The sequence below is a fragment of the Hakea prostrata genome, chromosome 6 (genome assembly GCF_041222555.1).
Source record: "Hakea prostrata isolate BN-2017 chromosome 6, UWA_Hpros_2, whole genome shotgun sequence".
Taxonomy (NCBI): domain Eukaryota; kingdom Viridiplantae; phylum Streptophyta; class Magnoliopsida; order Proteales; family Proteaceae; genus Hakea; species Hakea prostrata.
The window spans coordinates 6753488-6779957 of NC_142605.1; the positions used below are offsets into that span (position 1 = coordinate 6753488).

The following is a 26470-nucleotide window of genomic DNA, read 5'->3' on the forward strand; positions in this document are numbered from 1 at the left end:
ATGCTTGAGAAGAGGATGTCATGCTGAGAGAAGCATTGAAAATAATTGTTGAAAGCACTCCTCCAACCCACTGATCATTAAAGCAGCAAACTCGATGAGATATTCAGTTGTCGGAGGAGACATTCACGCATCAAGTTTGGCCTAGGTTATGAGGATGAGTTATTGAAGCAGAATAAGAAACTTGAAGGCAAAGGCACTGTTAAAGATCCAATAATACTGGCAAAGATGCAGATGACAGCACCTCAGAGAAAGAATGGAAGCCAATTTGTACATAAGAGATCTAGGAGGAGCATGTATTTATGGCTACTGTTACACGAGATATGGTTATGGGCATATTTATTTACCACAAAATTTCAGTTTATTCATTTAAAAATTGCTCATATAACGAATCTCGGAGCATAAGATGAACAGTACCCTCAGAATTACTTCTCTGTGAATCATTTCTTCCACTGATGCAGAACACAAGGTCATTCAACAAATGTAACGTATGGTCCGTATGGACATACTACTAAGTACAGAAGAAGTACGTTTCACATTAAACATATGCAGGAGAAAGAGAAGCCTTCTCACCACCAAGACAAACAGACAAGTCAAAGCAGCTGGTATAAAGATTGCTCCCATCCACTTTTAGGGATTCTAGGAGAATGCCAGCAGCATAATTCACAAGACACATCACAAAGGAACACCATATCCTCTAAATTCCCAAAATCCTAGCTGAACCTAATCCTAGACCTATCATAAACTAGAACCCCACAACTAACCCATTCCCTTCAACCACAGGGTATCCTAAACCCTAATTGACTGCTGATTTTAATGAAGAGGATCCTAGAGTGAACCTAAATTTAGGGCAACATCATTACAAGGTAAACCTTAGACTTTTGGTTCACATGATCACATCAACAACCATATGGTTTTACTTCTGATTCTAGGAATATATTCTGTTATAATCCAAGATCTCTGTAATCAGCAAAGGAACTGAGAAAGAAGAAAGAAGTTGATGTTGCAAGCTATCGAAGCAGCCTGTGACTAGGTTGCTTTTCTCCTAGTCGTGGGGTATGTATTTATAATATTATGAAATCAGATACAATGCCAGTTCTGCCCCCAACTAATGGCAGAAAAATAAGACATAACACAAACAACACTAGACTAAAAAAGAATATAAGGACCAAAATACCTCTACTATCACCAATAGGACTGGTAAGTCCTGGTAATCACAGGACTTCAACATGTTCTAATAACAAGTGTTATGTAATGGAAGGTACATAACTTGTGTACTGTGGTAGTGGCATAGTGCACATGGGTTATGACACGGTTTTGACCCACATATCTTTCACATCTTTCTATTCTTTCTATCTACATTTGTTTCCATTTCTTTGTAGCTTGACTGCTTGAGTATCAAGCAATTCTTAGGATGATTAGTTTCTGTTTTTGAATGTAACCAGTCTCCAAAATCTGGATTTCCTTTTGGTTATTAAAAATAAAGCAGCTGCATGACGGGAAGGACTGCATTCAGCACATCTTCTCCTCTCATTTTTTTTTCTTCGTCCTTTTTTCTGTGGTCTTCTTGCCTCTTGTTTCCTAAAATTGACATATTTCTTTCCAGGTTTGCCCAGCACATTCTTTATTAACCCCTATTGTCTTTTTTTTTAATCTCCTCTTCCTAGTTTACTTATCACCAGCAGTTGCATTACATTCACTTAGACTTCGATTACTTATAGGTCTGCCACTCTTTTGTAAACTTCAAATCCATGTACAGATATGCCACCCCACTTAGGATTAGAGTATTTGCTTGCTTGGGTGGGTTCATAAGCAACCATATAAAAATTATCCTAACCTGGGCTTGCATCAAAGTCTTAGACTTTCATTTGAAAGTGAGAAAACTCAATTGGTCATTAGAAACCCCGATATCATTTACCGAAGACTGTTTAAAACTACAGCATGGAAAGCATCCAAATCAAGAGTCTACATAAAGGCCCATAAATAGAACATGTGATTGTATGTGTGGGTGTGTGTTGGGGGGGGGGGGGGGGGGCTGGGGGTGTGTGAGAGAGAGAGAGAGAGATGGCATAAGTGCGATGAAAAACATCAAGACAGACACCACAAATGATACCTGTCCATGCACATCAGTAGCTAAACCTGTAATCAAAGGCTCTGCCTTTATCACAACATCTGCAAGATATTCCATCTGTAAAATAAGTGAAGGTCCCATCACGTCTGAATAGATGTCCTCATGATTAAGTATTATCAGTGAGCAACCCTAATTAAAATTGGAATAATCAGTAAACTACTAAAAGGCAGATGAAAGGATAAAACATTAAAGTTGTCAACAAGCTCAAAAACATGTTTTAGATTCTTACATGTTCTGAGGTTAAGGTATGACAGTAATGCAGAAAGTCCATGACATGATTTGAAGTGCCATTAGCAGCTACCTCCATAAGAGATATATCATCAATCACAATGGTAATGCAGCTCTTCTTGTATACAGGAGAGACACTACTTTCCAAAGCTTTCTGAATTTTCCCATACAAATTAACCATTGGATCTTCATCACTATTTCCTATACCATCTATTCATGGATCAAGATGACAATGAATTACTGTGATGCATGGATTCAAAATTGTGAAGTTCAAAGAGAAGAACGTAACATGGATTCACTATACAACATCCAAAGCAACATCACTATACTGACCAATGCCTGACCACTGAAATATTTGAGAAAAAAGAGTGCAGCAAATATTAAGAAAGACAGCATGTTTGGCTATACATCTTATCAACCAAACAAACATGGATCAACATCTCGGTTTCGAGCATGTTTCGACCAGATGGAAACTGAGATATGGCTGAGATGGGTTGAAAACATGTCAAAACCAGGGAATTCCGGGATAAAATGCAACAAGTGATGGGTTTGTTCAAACTGGTCAAAACCACTGAAACTTGTCGAAAGTACTGAAACTGGGTTGGTGCAATTAAAATTGGTCATAACTTGGCATTAGTTAATCAAAACTACTGAAATTTTTTATGAGTTGGTCATGAGTTTGTCAACACCACCAAAACTTTTGAAATATTGGTCAAAGATACGAAATTTCTGAAATTCTATTGAAACTCATTGAAACCTGGCACTTTTAAAACAACCCATGGTTTCTCTCGAGATTTAACCAAAATTCAGCCCATCTCAGTGAAAACTTGAACCATGACGCAAGTCATATAAAATTAAAAAGGTCATCTCTCTTGAAGAATACCAGTAAACCACAGAACACAACAAAATATTTATTAGAGATTAAATAAAAAAAGGGGTAATATTTAGAAAGACAGCATGTTTGGCTAGATATCTGATCAACCAAGCAAGTCATTTCAAATTAAAAAGGCCACTGAAACATGGATGAAGAGATTCTTTTGGGTGTAGGCAACATTGTGAGGAGTAAGGTTTAAAATCTTGTCTCATCACAATGTTTTGACCATGTCCGAGATACTGACATATTGAGAATTTGGCTGAAATTCAGGCGAAACATAGCACACCACTTACTAGGGGTTTTAGGTGGTTTTCGGGTTTAATTTTAGTGTACAGTCTAATCTGAGTCCAATAAACACAATGGCAACATTATTTTTTACTAAAACCTAATAGAAAGTGATGTTCTTGATTTGCACATGCCCGGCTGTATGCAGATGAAATTGGATCATATTTTTTCACTAATGCAAACATCGATATACAAGAGAATATTCAAACTTTGATTCATATGCAAGTACAAATATTGAGTAGTAGTTAAATACAATTTACAATTACAATCCCTTGAAATTCTTTAAATTTCATCAAATTTCACCAAACATTCCCAAAATCTCATTTTAAATTTCGAACCATACTTAGTCTCGATAGGCTCAGGACAAACAAAATATTGCGAAATTTTGGTGATGTGAAATTAGTACTATAGTGGGAAAAACTATTTGGAAGTGTGGCTCCTAACCCCTAACACAAGATGGGGAAAGATGACTACCTCACCCCATGAATGGTTGAAATTCTGCCACTGTTGATGATTTGAATTGTGGTCCAAGCAGGGATTTTGCTCTCAAGCACTGATCGTTTTCCCGCAAGGTAAGTGGGTCAAGGCATAAAAATCACCAATTGTATCAAAAGGGTGATTCTAAGAAACTTATCCTGTCATATCAGAGAGACATAAAATATGCGTCTGGTTATATGTAATATATCCGGTTGCTTACACATACTAATAGCAATTTTTAAACATTTTGTTGGTATCGTAAAGTAATATACATAGTAGTTAGCATTGGGAGATATCAAATGATGGGAGCTTTTTTTTCTCTTTTAGAAGGGGGGTTGTAAAGAGGGAAACTAATGAGTAGAGGTGGTGAAGAGAAACTCTCCAAGCCATATGACCATTGAGAAAACTTGTAAAGACCTTTCATCTTTGACATTTTGACCTAAAGAAGGCAATAAGTCATGAATTCCCTCTAAGGAGGAATTAGTCCTTTTTGTGGGCAAGAAGTCATGAATTCCCTCTAGGAAATAGCTTTGTTGGGGTTTGAGTGGTATAAAAATAAATGGTAAAGATGCACCCAACTTGAGAAAGAAAGGCTAAACTCAATGATGGAAATGAAGGCTGAACTTGACTAGAAAAATATGATGCCTAATAATCTAGACAACACTATCATCAACGAAGATGAAAATGTTGAGAACATTGTTAAATAGTTAAGAGAGACTGTTGGATGATGTGGATGATAGCATTGTGTTGCTATCCAACTCAATATCTCAACCAAGATTTCAACGAGACCAGTTTTATTCTTCCCCTTATTTTTTCCCCAGAAGTGCATCAAAATACTGAAATCAAAAGAAGGACCAAAATATCGAGATTTCGCAAACTTTTGTGCTTTTTCATTTCAAACCCCCCCCCCCCCCCCCACATCTTGTTTTGGTGGGGTCGAATTTGGAAATTCTTGGTAGAATTTCGCAAAATATCTTCTCCATGGTTGTACATGCAAGACACCATGCTTACTCCTAGAATTACTAGACTAGAGGACAAGTTCTTTTTTCAAGCCAGGAGAGCTGATACAGAGTCCAAATAAAACTATAGTCCACAGAAGGGGCAGAACCAGGCTAACTGAATTTTGGCATTGGTTCTGGCTCTGCTTTGCCCCAGTTTCTTGCATAGACCAGAACTAGTTTTTATAACATTCATGGGTCATGGATGCTAATAGAAGATCTTTACATGCTCCTACAATCTTTTGTGGAGACTAGATAAGCAAGTTTCTATTGTGTCAAAGAGTTGTTCAATATATAAGGCTATCTTTGGTATGATTTTTTATTTTGTTTTTTACTCATTTATCAAAATAAAAAAACATTACTAAAAGTCACTTAGTGAAAACATATAACTCGTTTGACAACCAAAAGATACACCAGGGTTTAGAAAGAAAAACCACTCATCACATTAAATATGTTTAACTTGTGGGTGAAAAACATTCTTCTTCACTCATCTTCCACCTTTCTCAAAGCTTTCCTTCCTCACTGAATCCATGTGCCATCCACCCCAATGTCTCCTTTTCACTAGGCTGAACTTGCTGGAGAAAATTTTTGCTACTTTAAGCTTGCTAGGAAAAATAAAAACCACTGGTTAATATTCCAAGTGGTGGGAGGGAGGGGTTGATGCAGATCCAATACTTAATTGGCCTATTTTCCTTTGCGATAAAAGTAGGGTTGATAGATACAGGTATTGGGCCTTCGTTCAATATGTGCGTGTGATCATGGACCCCCTATTCTACAGACCCAAAAGTTCAGTGCTTAGGCTAAGTACAAAAATAGTTTAATTAGTTGCCTTTTATTAATGTCAATTCTACCTAAGTTAAGTTTTCCCTTTTTTTTTTTTTTTTTTTTTGGGGGGGGGGGGGGGGGGATCACTAAAGTTGCCTAAGTTAAGTTATAAAGGCAGAATAGTCTTTATGTGTTTTTATTCAATTTTAAGTATCCTACTTCAAGTTAGTTTCTGTTTTGAGTTAGGGTCCAACTCAAAGTTCAAATCAGATTAGGTCTAGCATAAATAGACCCCTCCACTTAATGAGAAGAATCATGTGAGAAGAATCATGTTAGAATCAACCAGGTATTAATACCAAGTTAGAATCATGGAGAGCAACTTTAGAATCAAGAGGCTTTAAACTAAGTAGAACGAAGACAAAATATCTAGTTCGTAAATTTAGTAATTATCGGGCAGACGATGAGTTGGTGAAACTTGACGATAAGAAGATTCCTCAGAGTGATTGTTTTAGGTACCTAAGTTCAATTATAAATAAAATAGGTGATATGAGGGATGATGTTAGAATTAAAATGGGGTGGATGAAATGGAGAGGTGCGTCCGGAGTCTTATCTGATTGAAAGGAAAATTCTATAGGACTGTCAGTCAACTAACTATGATGTACAATGCACAATCATAGAACAAAATTCCCTCAAAGCTTGCGAAATTTCCACCGAAATTTCCCATTTTGGGAACCTCAAAACGAAAAACTAGGGGACCGGAAAAAATCCCAAGTTTCAATCGAAACTGTCGAAATTTGGTCTAAACTTGTTGAAACCTCAAAACCTGGTTCAACCCAACTATACCAGCTGGTTCATGAGAAAAAAATTCCCAAATTTCGTTGAAAACATGGAAAATTTCGTGGAAACTTGGGAAATTTTGTGGAAACCTATGAAATTTCATGGAAACTTGGACAATTTCGTGGAAACCTAAGACTTTTTCCTACAAGTTTCGTAGCTTTCCCATATTTTCAATTTTTTTGTTTCTTTCATGTTTCCCAAATACCCCCTCCATCAGGACTTCCCTATCCAAATTACGTATTCCCTCAGACTATTTATCTTGGGCATGTTGATGACCAGACTTATAAAGTTACAGTTGTCGATTACCTTGACAACCATAGGCATAAAATGTCATGGGATGTCTATGTTCATTGGTTGGAGGAGAGGATGTTACGAGCATAGTACTACTCGGCTCACAGAATGGATCCACCGAGGCACTGCTCTTGTCACTGAGTTGTACTTTCCTTTTATTGTTAGTTACTTTCTATTTGATGTTTTGAAGTTAGAAATTATATATTGAATGTTATGTACATAAGTAGATAAGTTTATAGTGTACTTCTCGAACAACACTACATTGATGTTATGTACATTAAATGACATATCTACATTGACTTTTTTAGCAAAAAAAAAAAAAGGAAATGTGTTCTTTATACTCTAATTAGCTTAAATGCAGAGTCCCACCCTAAAATACTCCCTAAAACCTGTCAAAACTTGTACAAAAAAGTCCTAAATTTCCTCGAAATTTTCCAGTTTCCCACCTAGGTTTCCCATTTTCACCTAGTCAAAACTTAAGTTTCCCTCGAATTTATTTCTATGTGCACAATGTAGATAAACTCAATGTAGCAAAAATGAGGATGCTAAAATGGATGAGTGGAAAAACTAGAAAGTATAAGATAAGGAATAATCATATTAGAGTTGGTCTAGGAGTTGCTCTGATAAGCTACAAGAAAGTTGTTTGGGTAGCACGGCCATGTACAACGGGGGCCTATAAATGCCCCTATACGAAGGAAGTGATATAATCCAAATTGAAGGAATTAGAAGAGCTAGGAGCAAACCTAAGCTAACCTTAAGAGAAGTGGTGAGAAAGGATATGCATAGCTTAGGCCTTGTATCTAGCATCGCCTCAAACAGAACTAATTGGAATGCAAGAATCCGTGTAGCCGACTCCATTTAGTTGGGACAAGGCTTATTATTGTTGTTGCTGTTTGTACTCAATGAGAACATATATTTGAATATTGAATGAAAGCTTCCCTTCAAGCACTTTGTATGTGTTAGTTATAGTTTTGTCAATTAGTTTGAGAATCCATGAAGTGGGAGTTCTGATTCTTTTAGGACCTGTTTGGTTACATGAGTCTGAAGATTTCAAATATCTAGAGATTTCAAATTTATAGATTTCAAATCTATAGAATCATAATTTATAAAATTAAATGTTTGGTTGTGGAATGAAATTTGTGAATACATTCTAAAAAAACTATTTGATCGACGTGATTTTTGTGAATGTGCAAATGTATAACTTTTTTTGAAATCTCTGGATTTCACCCCTTACCCATAAATCTACAGATTCACGTTTTTAGTGTAAAAATGTGAATCTCTAAATTTCATGAATCTAGAGATTTTTACAACCAAACGGGTATAATTCTCAGATTCATGAATCTGGAGATTTGAAATCTCTGGATTCAAGTAACCAAACAGGCCCTTAATAAGTTTGAAGATCCAGATCTTAGAAAAGTTCTAACTAAACGCTAGCTCAGATCCTTGATATGGCTGTAGAAGACAATCTCCGACCACTGTCTTCAACAGAATTCCAGCTCCAACAAGGCTCCATTTAAGGTCATAAGCAAGGTACGAAATTTCGTGAAATTTTGCCAAAATTTGCAAATTTGGATTATGGCAAAACAAAATATTGTCCGAAACACAAAACTATAGAACTTCGGTGAAATTTCGACCGTTGTCGAAATTTCAATAGTCATTCAAAATCTCGTGATATTTTGGGATAAAAAGCGTATATAAGCTGGACTTTGAGAGAATTTAGCTTGAAATTTCTTCCTTGAACTTGGATTTCGGTGATTTTCTACTCAAACTTCTTGTTTTTCTATGTTATTGCGTTGATCTTGACCGCAAACGTGTGAATCGGTTGGATCGAGCCTCGTTTTAGTTAGACCTTGAAGTTTTCATCTCTGAGGTATACCATTCTTCCCTAAACTAATTCTTTTGAAAATGCATGTTAGATAGTTACGGGACACGCATGAACACCGTGAGCCAATCTACTAACTTTTGAAATTTTTTTTGGGCAAAGTGGATTATTATTATTTTTTTTCTACGTCAAAAATATATTTTCCTACATAAAAATATATGTTGAACTCCATGGGCCGATTTACAGTCTCACGAAATCGATACTTTTCCACACAATAAATAATTATTTCCTTTTTAAAATTAGTAAAATAATTATAAATAATTATGAAAAAATAGGGAAAAAGGTTTTGAAAATTATAAAAAAATATGAAATCGCTTTCTATATGTTTTTGAAGTGTTGTCCATATGGTTTCATTATCCATTTTGCTATTGGCAAGTAGGTAGCCAATTTTATTGTCAGAGAAATTTTAGAAAACGATTTTATATTTAAAAAAATATATATATGTAAGCATTAGGAAAATTACTAGCTAGGTACATCATTCATTGTTTCTTTATCTGAAAAAAATTATTATGACTTGTGAAATCATTATAATAGTGATCAATGATCATGTCTGGGAGTAGGAGGTGATCAGCTTTACAAATGCAAGGGGAGGGTGGTTCCCATCCCTCGAGGCACGCGATGACAGAGAGGAGAGTTGGAGAGAGTACAGAGCAAAGACAAGTTGTTGTTCCCTTGCATGGCAGTACTACACACATGTTGATGGTAATACGCAGAAAACCCAGTGTAACTTCTACGGCCCTAAGTTTATGGGTAGTGGCATTAGTAGGTTTAAGGCACACACAGCTCACCAGCAGTTCAAAGGATGTTCCGATGTGCAACATGGTTTCAAGAGAGGTTGTATGGGCAGTAAGAAAGTTTGGAAAGGGGGTAGGAAAGAAGAAGGAAGAGAAACAGAGAGTGTTAGTGAGGAGGCCTTCAACTTACCCCACTGAATATGATTCCGATGAGGATCCCCTTGACGTACATACCAAGGTTGTCAAGGCGGCAAGGCGGTTGGGTCAAATTTTTTCATACAACTACTTTTATGCTAATAAATTCCTATTATAAGCTAAACAAACATTCGAGAATCACATTCACCTAAAAAAAACAAGCATTTAAGAATCATAATTATGAAAGATTATTCAGAAGAGAACATAAACATAAGTTCATCTCATCAAGCATCATAGTAACATATGATTATAAACTATATCAAATTATAAGTATGAAAATAAAAGTATCAAATTATAAGTATGAAAATAAAAGTAGTAATTTTATATTTTTACTTACCTCTATAATAGTATGATGCCAGATAAGTGCCTTATCCGTTTAATTATTCATCGATTCCCAATTCCAAAATGATTAACTATTAAATTCGTATATGGTTTTGTAGAATAAAATTTGATTTTCAAAAAAATAAAGAAAAGATATTATCATGTACAAAATGTCAAAAATGTGACCATTTTGGAGTCTAGGCAGCAATAAGGCACACAATACAACAAAGCGGTAGCAATTAAGTGAAAAAGCAGCCAAAAAATTGCATGTTAATAAAGCGGTTCAAAACAAGGCAGTTGAAAAACTGCCTTGCCGCCTAGGCGAACGCTTTGACATATATGGTACATATAACCACAAAGGCCAGGGAGTTAAGGGGGGTGATGGCAGAGCCCAAGGCATTATTGCATTAAGTGTAAGGAGAGGACTAGAGGCAATGCAAGAGTTGGTCCTTTAGATCAGTAGAAGGTGGATCGTCTGGGCCTAGTGGTGTTTCTTGGATATTTAGGAGGTCTTAGAGTTGGAGGCTGGTCCTTCTCCATTAGCAGATATTCTATGACAACAGGATCCCATACTAAAGTAGGATCTAGATGTTTTCAAGAAGAAGGGGATAAAACAACCCAAGATCTCAGGGACTCAGAAGAATATGAAGAGCAAGGTGAAGGAAGTAGTGGCTAAGCGGATGCTCTTCAACACCATTCTAGCCAACACAGCACAAGGCCCCTACTATCACTCCATGATTGACACCATTACAAAAGCAAGTCCAAGTTACCTTAACCCCTCCCCCCATGAGATCATGAACAAGTATCTTACACAGCAAAAGGATGAGCTTATGGAGTACATCGCATCAATGAGGTCCTTCTGGGAGATATATGGGGTCACCATAATGTGTGATGGATGAAATGGTCCAACTAGAAAGTGCATCATCAACTGTATAGTGTATTGTGATGGGAGGATCATATTCTTAAGTTTTGTGGATGCATTGAGGTAGGTGAAAAGACCCCAGTTACATTTATGGGCTCCTATAGGTAGTCGAGGAGGTGGGGGTGAAGAATGTCGTGCAAATTGTCGTCAATAATGGTAGTAACTTTAAAAAGGCAAAAGAGATAATGATGTAGTCCATGGATTACAGTGTCTTTTCGACACTGTGTACGGCCCATTGCATCAACTTCATGTTAAAGGACATTGGGAGGATCAGGATTGTTGAGAGCATAGTGGACAAGGCTAGACAAGGAATGAACATTACATACGATCACAACTATGCTCTTCACATAATGTGAGAGATATGCAATATTGACATAGTGTGACCAGTATCACGAGATTTTCCATGAACTACATTATCCTACAGAGTATTGAAATTTGAAGGCAAGAGATCTTGGTTGAGATCCATGTTTTCACCACAGGATTGGTTAAATTGGAGAGGATCCAACACTCAGGGTGGGTAGAACACATGCTACTATATCATCAGACAAATTTTGGAAATAGTTGAGGATAGTGTTGAAGAATGATGGACCCCATTATAAAGGTCCTACATATAGTGGAGTTCTTTATGGAGGGGCCCACTATGCCCACTTGGATGCAACCATTGAGGTAATGAGGGAAGTCATATTTCAAGCAAATCAAAGAGGCACTTCCTGAAGATCATAAATGATAGATGAGCTGCACACCTTATGCATTCACTACATAAGGTTAGTAAGTAAATATGCAATTTGTTGGTAATTCATTCATTTGGTGTTAAATTCATAGCCTACAACTAATTGTGAGTTTTTAAATAGTGCAACTTACTATCTTAACCCCAAAAACCAATACAGCAAATGTTTGGGGTTAAATACAGACCTAATTTAGGTAGTGATGGCCATCATTGCAAATTTTGAACAGGACTCAACGCTTCAGTGCTATGTAACGATGAGGTGACTAGGTGAGAAGTAGGGACTTTGAACCTAGGAGTTGCATTTGAGTTTTGAAAGAATTTAGCTAACCATTCACATGATTGTAGATTAAGGTTTCAAGGGACATATTAGAGTCCTTTGGCTCAGATGCAGTTGTGCAAGGATGGGGAAGCACAGATCCAGGTTAGATCAATAACTTGCATAAAATTATTACATTTCACATATTATTAGATTATCTATAAAAGAAAAAACTTAATGCTTTTGTTATAATGCAGCTGGGTGGTGGGTTCTCTATGGTGGACTGCAAAGAACCTCAAGAGAGTGGCAATCTGCAGACTAGTTCTGCCTCTAGATGTGAAGGAATTGTAGTACCCTTTCCTTGATCCAGTCAAAGAGGCGAAACAAATGGGTTATGAGCACCTAAATGACCTTGCCTTAGTCCACTATAACATGAGATTGAAGTTGTAACACATACTGAACCAAGCAAAGGGTAACGGGTAGGACATCATCAATCTCGTAGATATCTTCCAGGTGGATTGAGATGATGAGGACCCCCTCATCGATTGGGCGAGGGACAAGGGTGAGCCAGCATTGGGCCAGCCTGGAGGGAGGCCTGACCCACATGTTGCTCAATAGGCTGGCGTTAATGTCAATGAGTTCATTGCTAACAAGTGTGGGTCGGTTAGATGCACAAGGCAACTGGTGCTACTATTTCAGACGAGGATTGGTCGATGCCCCCATGCAACGATGATGTTATGCCTTCCATATATGCATAGGATCTAGACAAGACTCCAGCCAAGGATGATGATGACGATAGTGGTGATGATCTTGATGGTGGTGATGACAATAATGATGATGATGGTGATGGGGGCGGAGAACTTCCAGAACGTATGGCAGTTCCACTACCAGAGACAGAGCCAAGCCCCATCAAATTCACCAGGGAACGACAGTTCATGCATGCCACCCAGGATGTGCACCATGGTGGCACACCTTGTAATAGGACCAAGGGCTCCACGTCTAGGGGTTACACTGGAGAGCCCTGTGGCTAGTTCCACCCAGCGCGTAAGACAAACACGGACATGGCTAGCTTGGTAGACTCAATAGGATCAATGAGCTTGGATGGTAGGTAAAGTGTGGGGTTTGCACCATATGGTGCTTATGAGCTTGGCTACGTGTATGGATATGGATATGGGGGAACGTATTGTGGGGCATATGGTGGCTCATCTGCTGATTCGGGTGGTGCCGCTACATATGGATCATACCGGCCTGCCACACATGGATTTGAGGATGGATCTACATTATTTATGGAGTCCATTTTTGGTTATACTGTACCATAGTTACCACCACAACCAAAGTCACAATACCCATTGCATTTCCCTTATGACCTATAGCCTAGGATGTAGGCTACTTTATGTGAATGATGCTACCAACAAAAGGGCAACGACTTACTTCATGGACAACTATAGACGACGTCCAATATGTGCAAAGCTCCAAGGGTCAAGGGATGGATCCTACCGCCATAATAGCTATAATTAGGTTAGAGTAGCTCAAATGCATATTGTAATTGTGGAGTTCTTAGTTCTTATATGTATCTTCCCAATTTATTGTTTGTAATTCATTTATTTACTATTATGTTATATTGTTTTAACCATGTACTCACTACTGAGTTCTACACTACCACTTGTATATTGAATGCTAGTAATTGCATTTTTTTTTTTTTTTGTTGCATTTCAATGAAATTCTTAGAGTTCTCTTGTATAATAGTCATATGTCAATTTGTTAAAATTCATGTCCTAGATTTCCAGTTTCGCCCATATGCATCTGGGCATGTGCCAATCAAGAGGACCACTTTGGGGTTAGGATTTGGGCAAAAATAACACTTCCATTGTGCTTATTGCCCTCAAATTAGGCTGGACACTGAAACCCCCCCTGGCACCCAAAAAAAAAACCCAAAAACTGACCAAAACGTTGCATTGAAATTTGAAAATATATATATGAAATTTCAAGTGCTTCACCCATTTCACCCTAGCGAAACGAAATGAAATTTTCAACTATACCCAAGTACTACTGGAAGCCCTCCTTAAAATCCCCATACCTAACATCTGTGACTTTCTGTTTTAATCCTAAAATCTAGTTCAAATTCTCTCCCCCACCTAAACCATAATACTATCATAACTCCCTAACCCCAGTTTTGCCCCATATTTTTACCATCAATCCACCATAATCCCTTACATTCAATTCTAGTTTCAGCCCAACAGACAGCCCAAATTTCAGATCTGCCCATTCTCGTTTTTATTGCCCTATTTCCCTCCAAAATTAAGAAACCTAATATCTCCCACTCCACCGATCACAAACTATTGAAACTTGAAGCACCCCTAAGTTTTCATCCCATGTCTAAAGATCTACCCCATCTCAACCAAAGACCAAACACACCAAACTCAACCACCCCTAACCCAACAGCCAGATCAAACACATCCCAGGGAATTAGAAGTCATTTATTACAAGCCGATTTGGGAACCACTTATTAAAGCAACCCATACACCCTAAGCGAAATCTAGGTTTGGCCTGGAATACAAGTCTAGCCCTATAGATCTCAGAAGCAACAGCTTATTCGAGTAAGGATATATCCCGGGGAATTTATCTGGTTGTTGATTCCTAACATCTTCACAAAAGAAATTGTGATGTTGCCAAGAAAGTTATTAGATCAATAACTAAACCGAGGGTCTTGGAGATTATGTAGAAGACTAAAATCTTGTGATACCAAAAATGAAACTCAGATCTTCAACGAACCTGCTCACAGCCTTCTTGGATTCTAGACTCTGTCAGATCAGGTCAAGATCTAAGGAATTCCTCAAGTCTCAACAGTCTTCTCGACTCTTCCTGTAACAACTCTCAAAGTTCAGATCTTAGTACCGAGACAATCCATCAGATCTGTTCCAAAGATACTGATCCGTTGCTCTTCAGATTCTGCTCCTTTCCTTTTGCCTAGCCAGGAGAAAATTGTTCCCGTATATAGAGGAACACCGACATTAACTTCAAGAAATCTTGCTTGAATTATCGTTGATAATCTTCATCACATCTCTGATATGCTCTTTTTACCACAGGAAGACCTCTTCGCAAATCATCACCTCATGGCATCTCTAATGTGTGTCGGGAAAGAGTGGAAGGTTTGGCCAAGTAATCTTCTGAACAAGTGGGCATTTACATTTTACAAGTTAACTACACATGGCTGTTAAACACAGTAAATAATAGTGGGAAACGATTTCTATTGAAAAAGATAAAACAACTCTCTAGCTGTTTTCAGTATTAGTATTTTTTTTCAGCTTTTTATATATAAAAATAGGTTATAGGTGGTAGCAAACATAAGGAAAATTGCTCATTTAGGTAACATTAAAATGAAAAAATCACACTGAAGATAGCGTAAGTAGATCTTCAGTAATTCCTATTTAGTAGATGTTGTTTCAGGGACATTACTATCTTTTAGATTTCCTATTTTACATGAAGTTACTAATTGCTTTTATAGGGAATTTCTACAGATCTGCTCCTTGGTATTGTTTGTACTGAAGCATATTTCTGCAGGGTGTAAGCACTATTACATCTATCCTCAACCCCATGAAAATGTTAGGCATTAAGTCCTCAAAATGAAACGGGCATACTTTATCCAGCATCCTATCACTGTGCTCCTTTCTTGTGGTCTATTGTATAGCAATCTGTCGTACAGGTTAGTGTCTTCATCACTCTGCCATTGACAGTGTATTGAGTAGTGTGATATACTAACATAGTGTTTAAACTCCAGGGTTTCCAGAAATCTCAAGTTTTTGTATTATAATATTTTTATTTTCCTTACTCTTTCTCTCCAGTGATAGGATAGGCTGTACCTTCCCGAACACAAGTTAAGAAAAGACAGCTCCTTGAGTGCTGCGAGAAATCTAAAAAGGAGTCCACCATAAATATATTCGACATTCTAGAACAAAATGATTTAAGAAAAGACAGCTCCTTGAGTGCTGCGAGAAATCTAAAAAAGAGTCCTTCACCATAAACATATTCGACATTCTAGAACAAAATGATTATAAATAACAGACAAGACTAGCTAGTCCGATCACGTGGAAAGACCATAAGTGACTCAATCATAAGGAATCATCAAAATTGGAACACCGGGATAGCTAAGGGCTAGGGGCTCAAAGAACACATAACCACCCACACACAGAGGATCAGAGTAAAAGATTACATCAAGACAAAGGAAGTCACTCATAGATCATTCCCAGGAAAATTTGTCTATGCTGCTAACTCTCAATTCGGTCCACTTCTAGTTCAGTTTGTTACTGAATAAAATAAGGAGAGGTGTATGTGGGTTTTGGAAGCCTGATGAAAAAACTAAGAAAGGACGTTAGAAGGTGCAAAATCATTAGGTACCAAGGCTCCTTCAGTGCTTCTGGAGGAACATAGGGGCCAACCAGGCATCATGCGTTCCCAGGCGGACGTTGTCAACGGAAATATTTCCCAACATTTTTCAAGTTGATGAGGTCCTATCTGGTTCAGATGCAATATTCTCTGATAAGAGAAATTCCTGATTGTGTGTTCTACCTCCCTGCTTCCTCATTTGTGAATGAATTGATCTAGCTTAATGGGATAGACTCATCATCAAATTCTTCTCAATATTATGATTCAAGAAGGCAAGGGAAGGGATTTTAGTTCAGAATCAAGCAAATTCGGGTGCACTAGCATCTCAGAACCCAGTTGAAGAAGCAATACCCTTAGACGGCTATGGACCTCACAAGTCACAATTCTTCCAGCATGAACTCCAAAAATAAATATAGATGTAAATGGCTACTAAGAATAATCTTTACAATGCCTTCTCACCTGGATAACCCAGCTTTAGCATGTCAAAGAAAAAGAATCCACCCTTCTCCCTTTGACTGACTAAGTTGCAGCTCTGTTTCAGCAGCCAAAGAACATGGTTCATTTTTGAGGAAGAAGACCAAAATTATTGATCAAAATATATTACAGCCAGACAATCTGAGAATAGATTGCAAGTCCTCAGAAAAGAAAATCAAGATATGATCACAATATGCCAACAGGAAGATAAACTAATAGATATCAAACACACATAACAAAAAATCAAATATATGAAACACGTATTCCATAATAAATATCCAGGAATAATTGCCAAATCCAACAAACACAATTTATACCAAAAGATTCTGATTGTAGAGTCAGGGGATCAAGGAATGATAATTTCATAAGCCCAAGCCCACAAAATTTAACATAAAAAATATGGGTCAATACTGAATGTCAACCAGGAAAGCCAAACAGAGTCACTAGCAGACAGAAAAAAAAAATAACAACAATCTATTCCATTATAAACATCGTAAAAATAATTTTATGAAGTTTTAGGAATGAAAGGGGAAGGGCAAATCAAGTTTTCAGGGCAAGGATGGGAGGTCAAAGTCTATTACCCTTTTCAACTAGGAAAAATCTTCAACTTAACCAAGAACCAATATGGGAGCGTTTTACACTCAAATACAAATCTCATGAGTGCCAGGCCAGTATCCGCAAAAGAGGGTGAGCTTGGGCTTGTTAGGGTCAAGTCTAATACTGCTGGCATCATTAAGCTTAATTGGACAAATGTCTCTCTGAAGAAGAGAACTTAGAGTCTTGGATTGATTTCGCATACTCCAGATAACTCTAGTCTGAGCATATGCCAACTGCATCTTCTCCATTGGATGCTTCATGAGATGGGAGGAAAGCACTTGAATACAGAGGCCTTGCATGCAGATGAGTACTGATGATAGCTTTAATGCTTATATTTGGCTTGGCTGCTTGACAATTGGCATCCTAATGATGTGCTTATTTCCAACTATGATATGAGAGGAATTAGACATAATGCTGATTCTAATCAAATGGCTAAGGTCTTTCCCATTATACATGAAGCATTTGATTCTCTGGCTCTAGTACCCCTCTAATCTTGTTGAGCTTTGAAAGAAACTTCTTACTTCTTAGAATCTGATTGAGACCTAGAAATAATCGGAGACTGTCCACTGGCTCAGAAATTCTACGAAGATATCCCCTACTCAGAATTTGGTGATATCTAAGATCCCTAAGAATTCCCTGATGTAAGAAGGTTTAGTTTAGCACCAAGCCAAATAGATTTGAGTGTTCTAGGAGTAGTTGTCACCAACTTGTTCTTCGCTCCATGCTTCCCCCTCAAGTAATCAGCTTTTCATGCCTTTTAAGGAACTCTCACCATTATCCTAGATTCCTAGGGCTATTTTTGGTTCATGCTTAATGAGGAAGCAATAGGAAGCAATAGGAGAGCATCCTCTTTCCTTGTTGAGAGAATCTCTGCGAAGTACTAAGGGTTCCTAGACATGGTTTTATGTGCGGAGAGCTATAAGTCTATGACTAATTCTCCTCCTACTCAGGGATTCCTTCTCCAAAAAATTTACCCACCATCAGATGTCTTAGATCTTAGTCGAACTCCATGGAAAATAAGGATAACTACTTTTGACAGTTCACTGTCCAATCTGTATGGAAAGTCATTCTCAGAAAATGTCAGCCCACCATATTTATGCTTCACTTGGTTGAAATGCAGGTAAAAACTTGATGGCAAAACAATGAGTGATTCCCTTGGTAAGCTGGCCTTTGGTATTGCGATTCATTTTGTTGGTCGGAGAGAGAGAAGACTAGGACCAACATGGCATTACGGTGCAGTAGATCTAGGAAGGTATCACATTTGAGATTAATAACAATGTTGTAAGGCAGTAGCATTAGTTATTTCATTATTAATGGGACCAATTATCTTCGCTGGTCTGTTTCTCTTCTTGTTGGTCCTCATGATCTTATTAGCCATCTTCACGGGACTTCAGTCAACCTATCTCCTAGCACAGTGTAAGATAAGGGGGAAATTTTATTCATCCAAAAAAAAAAAAGATAAGGGGGAAACCGATGAGTGCTTGGTTATTGGATTTCTTCTCAATTCCATTGAACCAAGTATTGCAGAAAGTTATCACCTTTCTAATGCTACTACAGTCTGGAAGGTTGCCAAGGAGACTTATTCCAAGGTGGGAAAGATGCATAGTGCTTTGAGATTCGACAAAAATCCATCAGCTACAATAGAAGGAGAGTACTACAATACGCTTCGTGGATACTATCGGACCTTGGACTTCTATGTGCATTTTACTCCATCCTATGCTACTGATGTTGCTGCCTATCAAAGGTGGGAAGACAAACGTCGCATATATGATTTTTTGGCAGGCCTGAATATTGAGTATGATCAGATACGCACTCAGATACTTTCACAGGAACCTTTTCCATTGTTAGAGTAAGCATATGCTATGATTGATAGGGAGGACAACTGTAGGACGGTGATGGTGCACAATCAGATACCAGACAGATCTGCGTTGGTGGCTAGTATAGGCAATCAAAATTGCGCAAGTCACTATTCTCGCACACCAGTTAAATGTAAGTATTATGGTCAAGAGCGTCATACTAAGGACAAGTATTGGAAGTTGCATGGTCGTCCAGTTAATTCCCATGGATGAGGAAGGAATGCCAACCAAGGAGGAAACCAAGCATCTGCCCATCAAGTTAATTTTGACACCCTGAGTATTCCATCACCTTTCTCTCTGACGAGCTCCAACACCTTTGACAGTTGATGACCAAGCTTGATGTAACATCTTCTGCACCTATTCCCAATGCAAGTGTTAATCCTGCTATAGTTCCCCCTTCAAATACACAAAGTACCACAAGTATCTCCAGTTGTCACATTGTCAATATAACCTATCCCTCCTAGATAATTTACTTTAGCGCAACCAACCATATAATTGGCTCTTCATGTTTGTTTCATTCATATTATTTTGTTCCCGTGACACAAGTTGTTCGAACTACTAACGGGTCTCTTTCCCTATCTATGGAAAGGGATCTATTATCTGTTCACCTTCCCTAACATTATCTTCTATTTTGCATGTTCCTAAGTTTTCTGCTAATCATTTGCCCATTAGTAGTCTCACTAATGATCTGAATTGCAAAATAATTTTTTCCCCTTCTCATTGTGTGTCCCAGGACCCATGGTGGGAGATCTCGCGAGATATCTCGCTATTTCTGCATAGCGAGACGAGATCTCAAGCGAGATCTAAGAGATGGTAGATCTCGCTCAAGATCTCGCCATCTCGCGAGATCTCGCCGAGATATGGGCAAGATCTCGCCAATGGCCACTTTTTGGCTGTTTTAGGGGCTTTAAAAAGTCCTTGTCTCACTCGAGAGAGGCATATCTTGCCTCTCTCGAGCCTCGCTCTCGCCCTTCTCTCGTTGGAGCTTCAATTTTGGCCGAAAAACTTGATTTTTGGCCAGAATTTGTTGGGGATTCAACTTAGCAACATCATCAACTCATCTACAACAACAAATTCAAGCATATTTCAAGTGATTCAAGCCAATTTCAAGTGATCTTCAAGAAATGTAAGATTTTCCCCCAAATTTGAATTTTTTCAAATATAAGGTTCTACAATGATTATATGAGTGTGGTATAAATATATGTTGATGATCAAGCTTTGATCTACACTTTCATGGAAAAAATTTTAATTTTCTGTTCTTAATTTTATTTTTTTATTTTTTTTGAATTTTCATAGTTAAAAAATATATTATCTAAAAAATTAAATTAAAGATTATAAATAAATACTTATGATATGAATGTGATTATTATTTATGTTAAACTACATTTAGAGGGCTACAATCTCATGTATTAATATTTTGATTATCATGCTTGCTGTATTTTTTTATTTAAATAATTAAATAAAATAATATTTTATTAAAAATTTATCTTTTTTTTTTAAAATGATGCTAATATTATGTAGTTTATTTTAAAAATACAAACATGTCTTATTGAGCATTGTATATATGTTATCTTAGAAAAAAATGTGTTTTGTTGTTTTATAAATTATTTTTACATAAAATAATTATAAAAAATAATATGTTATTAAAAATTTATCTTTTTTTTTTTTTTAAATGATGCTCATATTATGTAGTTTATTTTAAAAATACAAACATTTTTGTTTGAGCAATGTTTATATGTTATCTTAGAACAAAGTGTGTGTTTTGTTGTTTTATAAATTGTTTTTACATGTTTTTATGTATCTAAAAATTATTCTAATGATTATTTGGGAACATTCATGTATGTATTTCAGACTTTAAGTGATGTACATTTGAATCTTAAATGACAACTAGTGGGAGTGGCGGCACTGGTAGTGGGACTCAAAACATTGCTTGGCAACATGGGGATCCACTGATTACTGACAAGAAGAAATCCCGATGCAAGTATTGCCTCAAGACTTTGAATTCTAGTAGTTCAACCAGATTAAAGCAACATTTAGATGGTGGTTACAAAGATGTTTCCAAGTGTCCCAAGGTTCCTTATGAAGTGCAAAAAGCAATTGCAGCAACTTTAAGGGGAGGGAAACAAAAAAAGCACGAGATGGCACAAAAGCAAAGGGAATTTGAGAATACAGTGCTATCTAGACCTATTCTTGATGTTGATGAGGAGTCAAGCGACGATGAAAAGAGGAGGGTTATGGGTGTTGAGTCACGATCCGAATGGAGACAGATGAAGGCTGTAATGGAAGCTAGCAAATAGTCCTTACATGCTGAGAGTGTGAGGCAATATGAACAAACAAGGGGAACAGGTGGTTCAGGGTCAGGGGCATCCATGCCACCTAGACATAGTTTTCAAGGAACTGAGACTGAGAGGACCGAAAGGAGGAGGAAGACTAGACATTATGTATGCGTTTGGTAACGTTTCCGTTCTAAGAAACCAGTTCTTATGCAAAACCATTTTTTAATGTTTCTGTGCTAAAAGACTGTTCTTTACTTGAAAATGGGCGTTTGATAAATCCGTTCTGAAAATATTTTTAAAACACTAAATAGAATATGTTAGTGTTTTTTTTTTTTTTTGGGAGTTGAAAAAGAAGTGGGTGTTTGATAAACTTGTTCTAAGGCTTCAATTTGAACCAATTTTATCACTTCCGTTTCTGTTCTTTGGTAAAAACATATTTTTTATGTTCTGCAAAAAGCGTTCTTTAGAACACTTTTCTGACTGGTCCGTTCTTAAAGAACAGAAGAACGAACCGTTTTATCAAACGCCTCTAACCCGTTCTTCCGTTCCCAAAGAACAGAAGAACGCCATAAACGTTTTTTAAGAACGTTATCAAACGCGCCCTATGATTCCACATTTGACCAAGACCCCTCCCTCTTCAACCAACAAGACATCTATCAAAGAAGCATTCCATATATGCTTGCTGGAGGTAGAGAAAGCAGTAGGGAGGAGAAAGCTAGGTTGGCAATCAACAAATTCATGCTCTACAACAACATTGCAGCCAATGTAGCCAAAACACTATACTATCAGGGGATGATCAATGCAGTTGCTAGGGCAGGTGTAGGGTTTAAAGGCCAAAGTGCTTGGGAAGTAATGAATAAATATTTACCCAAGGTAAAGTAGGAGGTGGATGAATACATTGGTTCATTAAAGGAAAAATGGAGTACATATGGTGTTACTATGATGGTTGATGGATGGACTGGTCCTACTAGACAGTCCATCATTAATTTCATGGCAAGCTGTAATGGAAAGATAACCTTCCTTAAGTGAGTGGATGCCTCAGATAAGATCAAAGATGCTGACTACCTTTACAAGCTTCTTAGAGAGGTGGTCTTCGAGGTAGAGTCAAAGAATGTTGTCCAAATTGTCACAGATAATGGTGCTAACTTCAAAAAAGCTGGAGAAATGTTGATGAGGAAGAAGAGCAGGATCCAAATCTTTTGGACACCATGTGCAACTCATTCGATTGATCTTCTGTTGAAGGACTTGGGGAAAAGAAAGTCAATCAATACTGTGGTTGAGAGGGCTAGAAGGGTAAGTAATTTTATTTATAACCATGGTTATGTGCTGAAGATGATGAGGAACCACTGTAAGGGTGATCTAGTCAGACTTGGATTGACTAGATTCGCCACCAACTATGTAGCTCTGAAAAGCTTCCAGAAGAAAGTGGTGGGTCTTCGGCACATGTTTGCAAGTGAGGAGTGGTTTGGTTGGCGTGGATCTAGCCATCCTGATGCAGTACTAGCCCAACAAACCATTGCTGATTATTCCTTTTGGAGGCAGCTGAATAGGACACTTGGCATTATAAAGCCTATTGTGTTTGTTTTAAGGATGGTGGATTCGGAGAAGAAGCCCACAATGCCCCACATATATGCTGCCCTCCAGCAAATGAAAGAGTTGGTTAGAGCTGCTGCCCCTAGCTCCTTCAAATCCTACAAGAGGATCATCTGATAATAGATGGGAGATGCACTTGATGCATCCTTTGCACTTGGCTGGTGAGTCACTTTTAAGTCTTTAAGTTTTTGTTGTATACTTCAATTTACATTCTTTATTTGTTATAACTTATAATTTATAAACAAGTAAACAACCAAATCACTAAGTCACTAACCAAATTTTTTATTTCCACAATGCAAGCTTACTACCTCAACCCAAAGTACCATTACAAGAATGATCTGGAGCTTGTTGTAAAGTTGATGACTGCGGTGCAAGACGTGGTGGAGAAGCTTGTGTCAAATCCCGTCATGCAAGGGACAATTAATGGAGAGGTGAGAACTTATTCAATTGTTTCTTCAACTTCTTGCATTAGTGCATTAAGCATATACATAATACAATAATTAAATAATTGGTGTACAGATCAGGGAGTTCAGGGATGCCTCTGGGAGTTTTGGAAAGCCTTTTGCAGTTGCAACTAGGCAAAAAACTGATCCTGGTAAATAGTCCACTACTCTATAAGTCATTAAGTCTATAACTCTATAACTCTATAAATGATAACTGATAAGTTATATAAATATAAAGATTTACTTGCCTAATGCATTCATATTTTTGGTTATGCAGCTGACTGATGGGTGCTATATGGAACTAGTGCGCCAAATCTCAGGGACATAGCAATTAAAGTACTCTCACAAACATGCTCATCCTCTGGTTGCAAGAGGAACTGGAGCACCTTCTCGCTCATCCATAGTAAGGTACGGGAACAGTTGGGGAGTAAGAGGCTCGAGGACTTAGTGTATGTGCATTAAAACATGAGATTGAAAGTAGGGCACATACAAGATGATATAGATGACGACAATCGTGAACCGATTGAGTTGACTGATGTATTCCACGAGCCCCCCGCAGAAGATGAGGAAGATGATGTCATATATCAGTGGGTTAGGGATCGAGGTGGTCCAATGCTGGATGGGCCAGGAGGGCAGCCGGATCCTACCATTGCTGCTGCTATGGGCCTAGATGTTGTGGCTGAGCACGTATCTTCTGATGAGGGTCAGGCTGCTGCTGTAGCGGCATCAGAAGGACGACCAACTGTACCATTTGAGGAGCCACCTGGTCGACTTAAAACAACTGAGGTGACAACTAGTAGTGGGGATTCAGATGATGTTGATGATACCAGAGGGCCAAGTGGCCCAAGTCAGCCATCGAGTTCGAGTCATGGAGGCAGTCAGGCTGGTCGTGTTTCTAATGGAAGTCAGTGTCAACAAAGGGAGTCACCTCCACCAGGTTCGAGTCATCCGAGACATGCGACCCACAGTTCCCCTATCTCTCGAACTTATGCTAGGAGTAGGAAGAGCAGATCAAACCAGGGGCAAGGGCAACTAAATGATGATGCGAGCATGCATGATCTTGAATTCAACATGGGAAGCATAAGCCTAGATCATGGTCAGTAATTAATAACAGCAGAGTTTGGACACTTGCCTGTCATCGGGGTACCAATACGGGGATCACAGCACCGGGTCAGATTACAGTGGGTATTTCATAACTATGATTAGATTTGTGAGAAGATAACCCTAACTAATCAAAGAGGTTAGCCCAAGTCTCTAACCTTGCATTTCACAGAATTTCGATTTTACACATAGGGTCGACTTAGGAGACATAGTTAGGGTTATTTTCTCACAAATTTAAGGTCACCAATGTGTTCAAAAGGCCTTAAATAGGCTAAATACCAAGTTTCAGCCCAACAAGAGCCTTTAAACCCACCGAGATGGGCCACCGAGACTACCGCCATTTTTTGGGTAGATCCCGACCGAGATCTCGCCATCTCGATCGAGATCTAGCTTTTTTTTAGTGGCGAGCCACCATGACAGGACCTTGAAACAGGGTATATGATGGGCAGCGAAGATAACAAGGGAGATCTATTTGTCGGACAAGTCTCCGTCGGCTTTTTCTACAGCCTTCAGTTCTGCGTCTTCTACTCTTTTTACCTTGTTATTGCGGCATCATCATTTAAGCTACATTCCCTCACTTACGTTATCTAAGTTTTTTCCCTGAGTTACTTAAGCGCTGTAATTTGAATGATTTTCATTGTGATGCTCGCATTTTAGCCAAGCAATCTAGACATGTTTACCCAGTTTCACATAATGATAGTCGTGTTTCTTCTTCTGTTATTCACTCTGATGTGTGGGGTCCATCCCAGGCTATTTCTATTTTTGGACATCGGTGGTTTGTTACCTTTATTGATTGTTGCACTAGAACCACGTGGGTCTACTTACTCCACCAAAATTGTGTTGTATTTTCATGCTACCAGATTTTTCATAAAATAGTTAGTATACAATTTGGGGCCACAGTAAAAATCCTGCAAACAAGTAATGGAATTAAGTATTTAGGTCGGGCATTTCTCTCTTACCTAGCTAACCATGGGATCATACACCAGGCCAATTGTGTCGACACCTCTCCTCAAAACGCGGTTGGCAAACAAAAGAATAGACACCTTCTTGAGGTCGCATGTTCCCTGATTTTTCTACAAATGTGTCTCCTCAATTTTGGGGGGATGTTGTCCTTATTGCAACTTATTTGATTAACCAAATGCCATCCCGAGTATTGCAACAACTTTATCCCCTTGTTCTTTTCAGGACAACAACCTTACTATTCCACCTAAAGTTTTTTCATATATAGCCTTTGCCCGAAACCATCATCTTCATGGCAAGTTGTTGGACCCACGAAGGCTACGGTGTATTTTCCTTAGTGACCCTGCTACCTAGAAAGGGTATGAATGTTATCACCCTACTTCTCATCATATGTTTGTTCCCATGGATATTATGCTCTAGGAACAAGTTCCCTTCTTTGCCCCTAAACCTCTTCAGGGGGAGAGTGTTAGTGAAGTGGTTTCAGTCCTTGTTCCTCCTTTAAATATTGCTCTTGAGATTCCTGTTGATGATCCTTCCTTAGAAGATGGAGTGACTACACAAGAATAGCTGGTGGATAAAAATACTAATATGCAAGGGGAGCAATGACCTCCAAAGACTTATCAAAGGTGTCCCGTGAGAAAATACCCCCTTCTATACCAAGCCGGTTAGAAGCTCTTACTCTTAGTCCTGAGGTAATAGTTCCAGGTGAGTTTATTCCTGAACCATCTCTTGATCCCAATTTGGATGTACCACTTGCATTAAGAAAGCAGCCATGCACATGCACCAAATATCCTATTTTCAATTTTGTTTCATATCAGTCCCTATCCCTTGAATTTCAAGCTTTGTTTCCTCTTTGTTCTCTACTTT

The 26470-nt window shown here is 38.1% G+C and overlaps 1 protein-coding gene across 5 annotated transcripts in view; it reads right to left on the reverse strand.

Annotated features, from left to right (window-relative positions):
* ELP6 (elongator protein 6) overlaps nucleotides 1-26470 on the reverse strand; it is a 74443-nt gene that overhangs the window by 29061 nt on the left and 18912 nt on the right. For all 5 annotated transcript variants that reach the window (XM_089158576.1, XM_089158574.1, XM_089158575.1 and 2 more), the window contains 3 exons: nucleotides 16763-16835; nucleotides 2358-2566; nucleotides 2111-2257 (listed from right to left, as the gene is read on the reverse strand). In XM_089158576.1, coding sequence (XP_089014702.1) covers nucleotides 2111-2257; nucleotides 2358-2566; nucleotides 16763-16835 — 429 coding nt within the window. The remainder of the gene's footprint in view (nucleotides 1-2110; nucleotides 2258-2357; nucleotides 2567-16762; nucleotides 16836-26470) is intronic.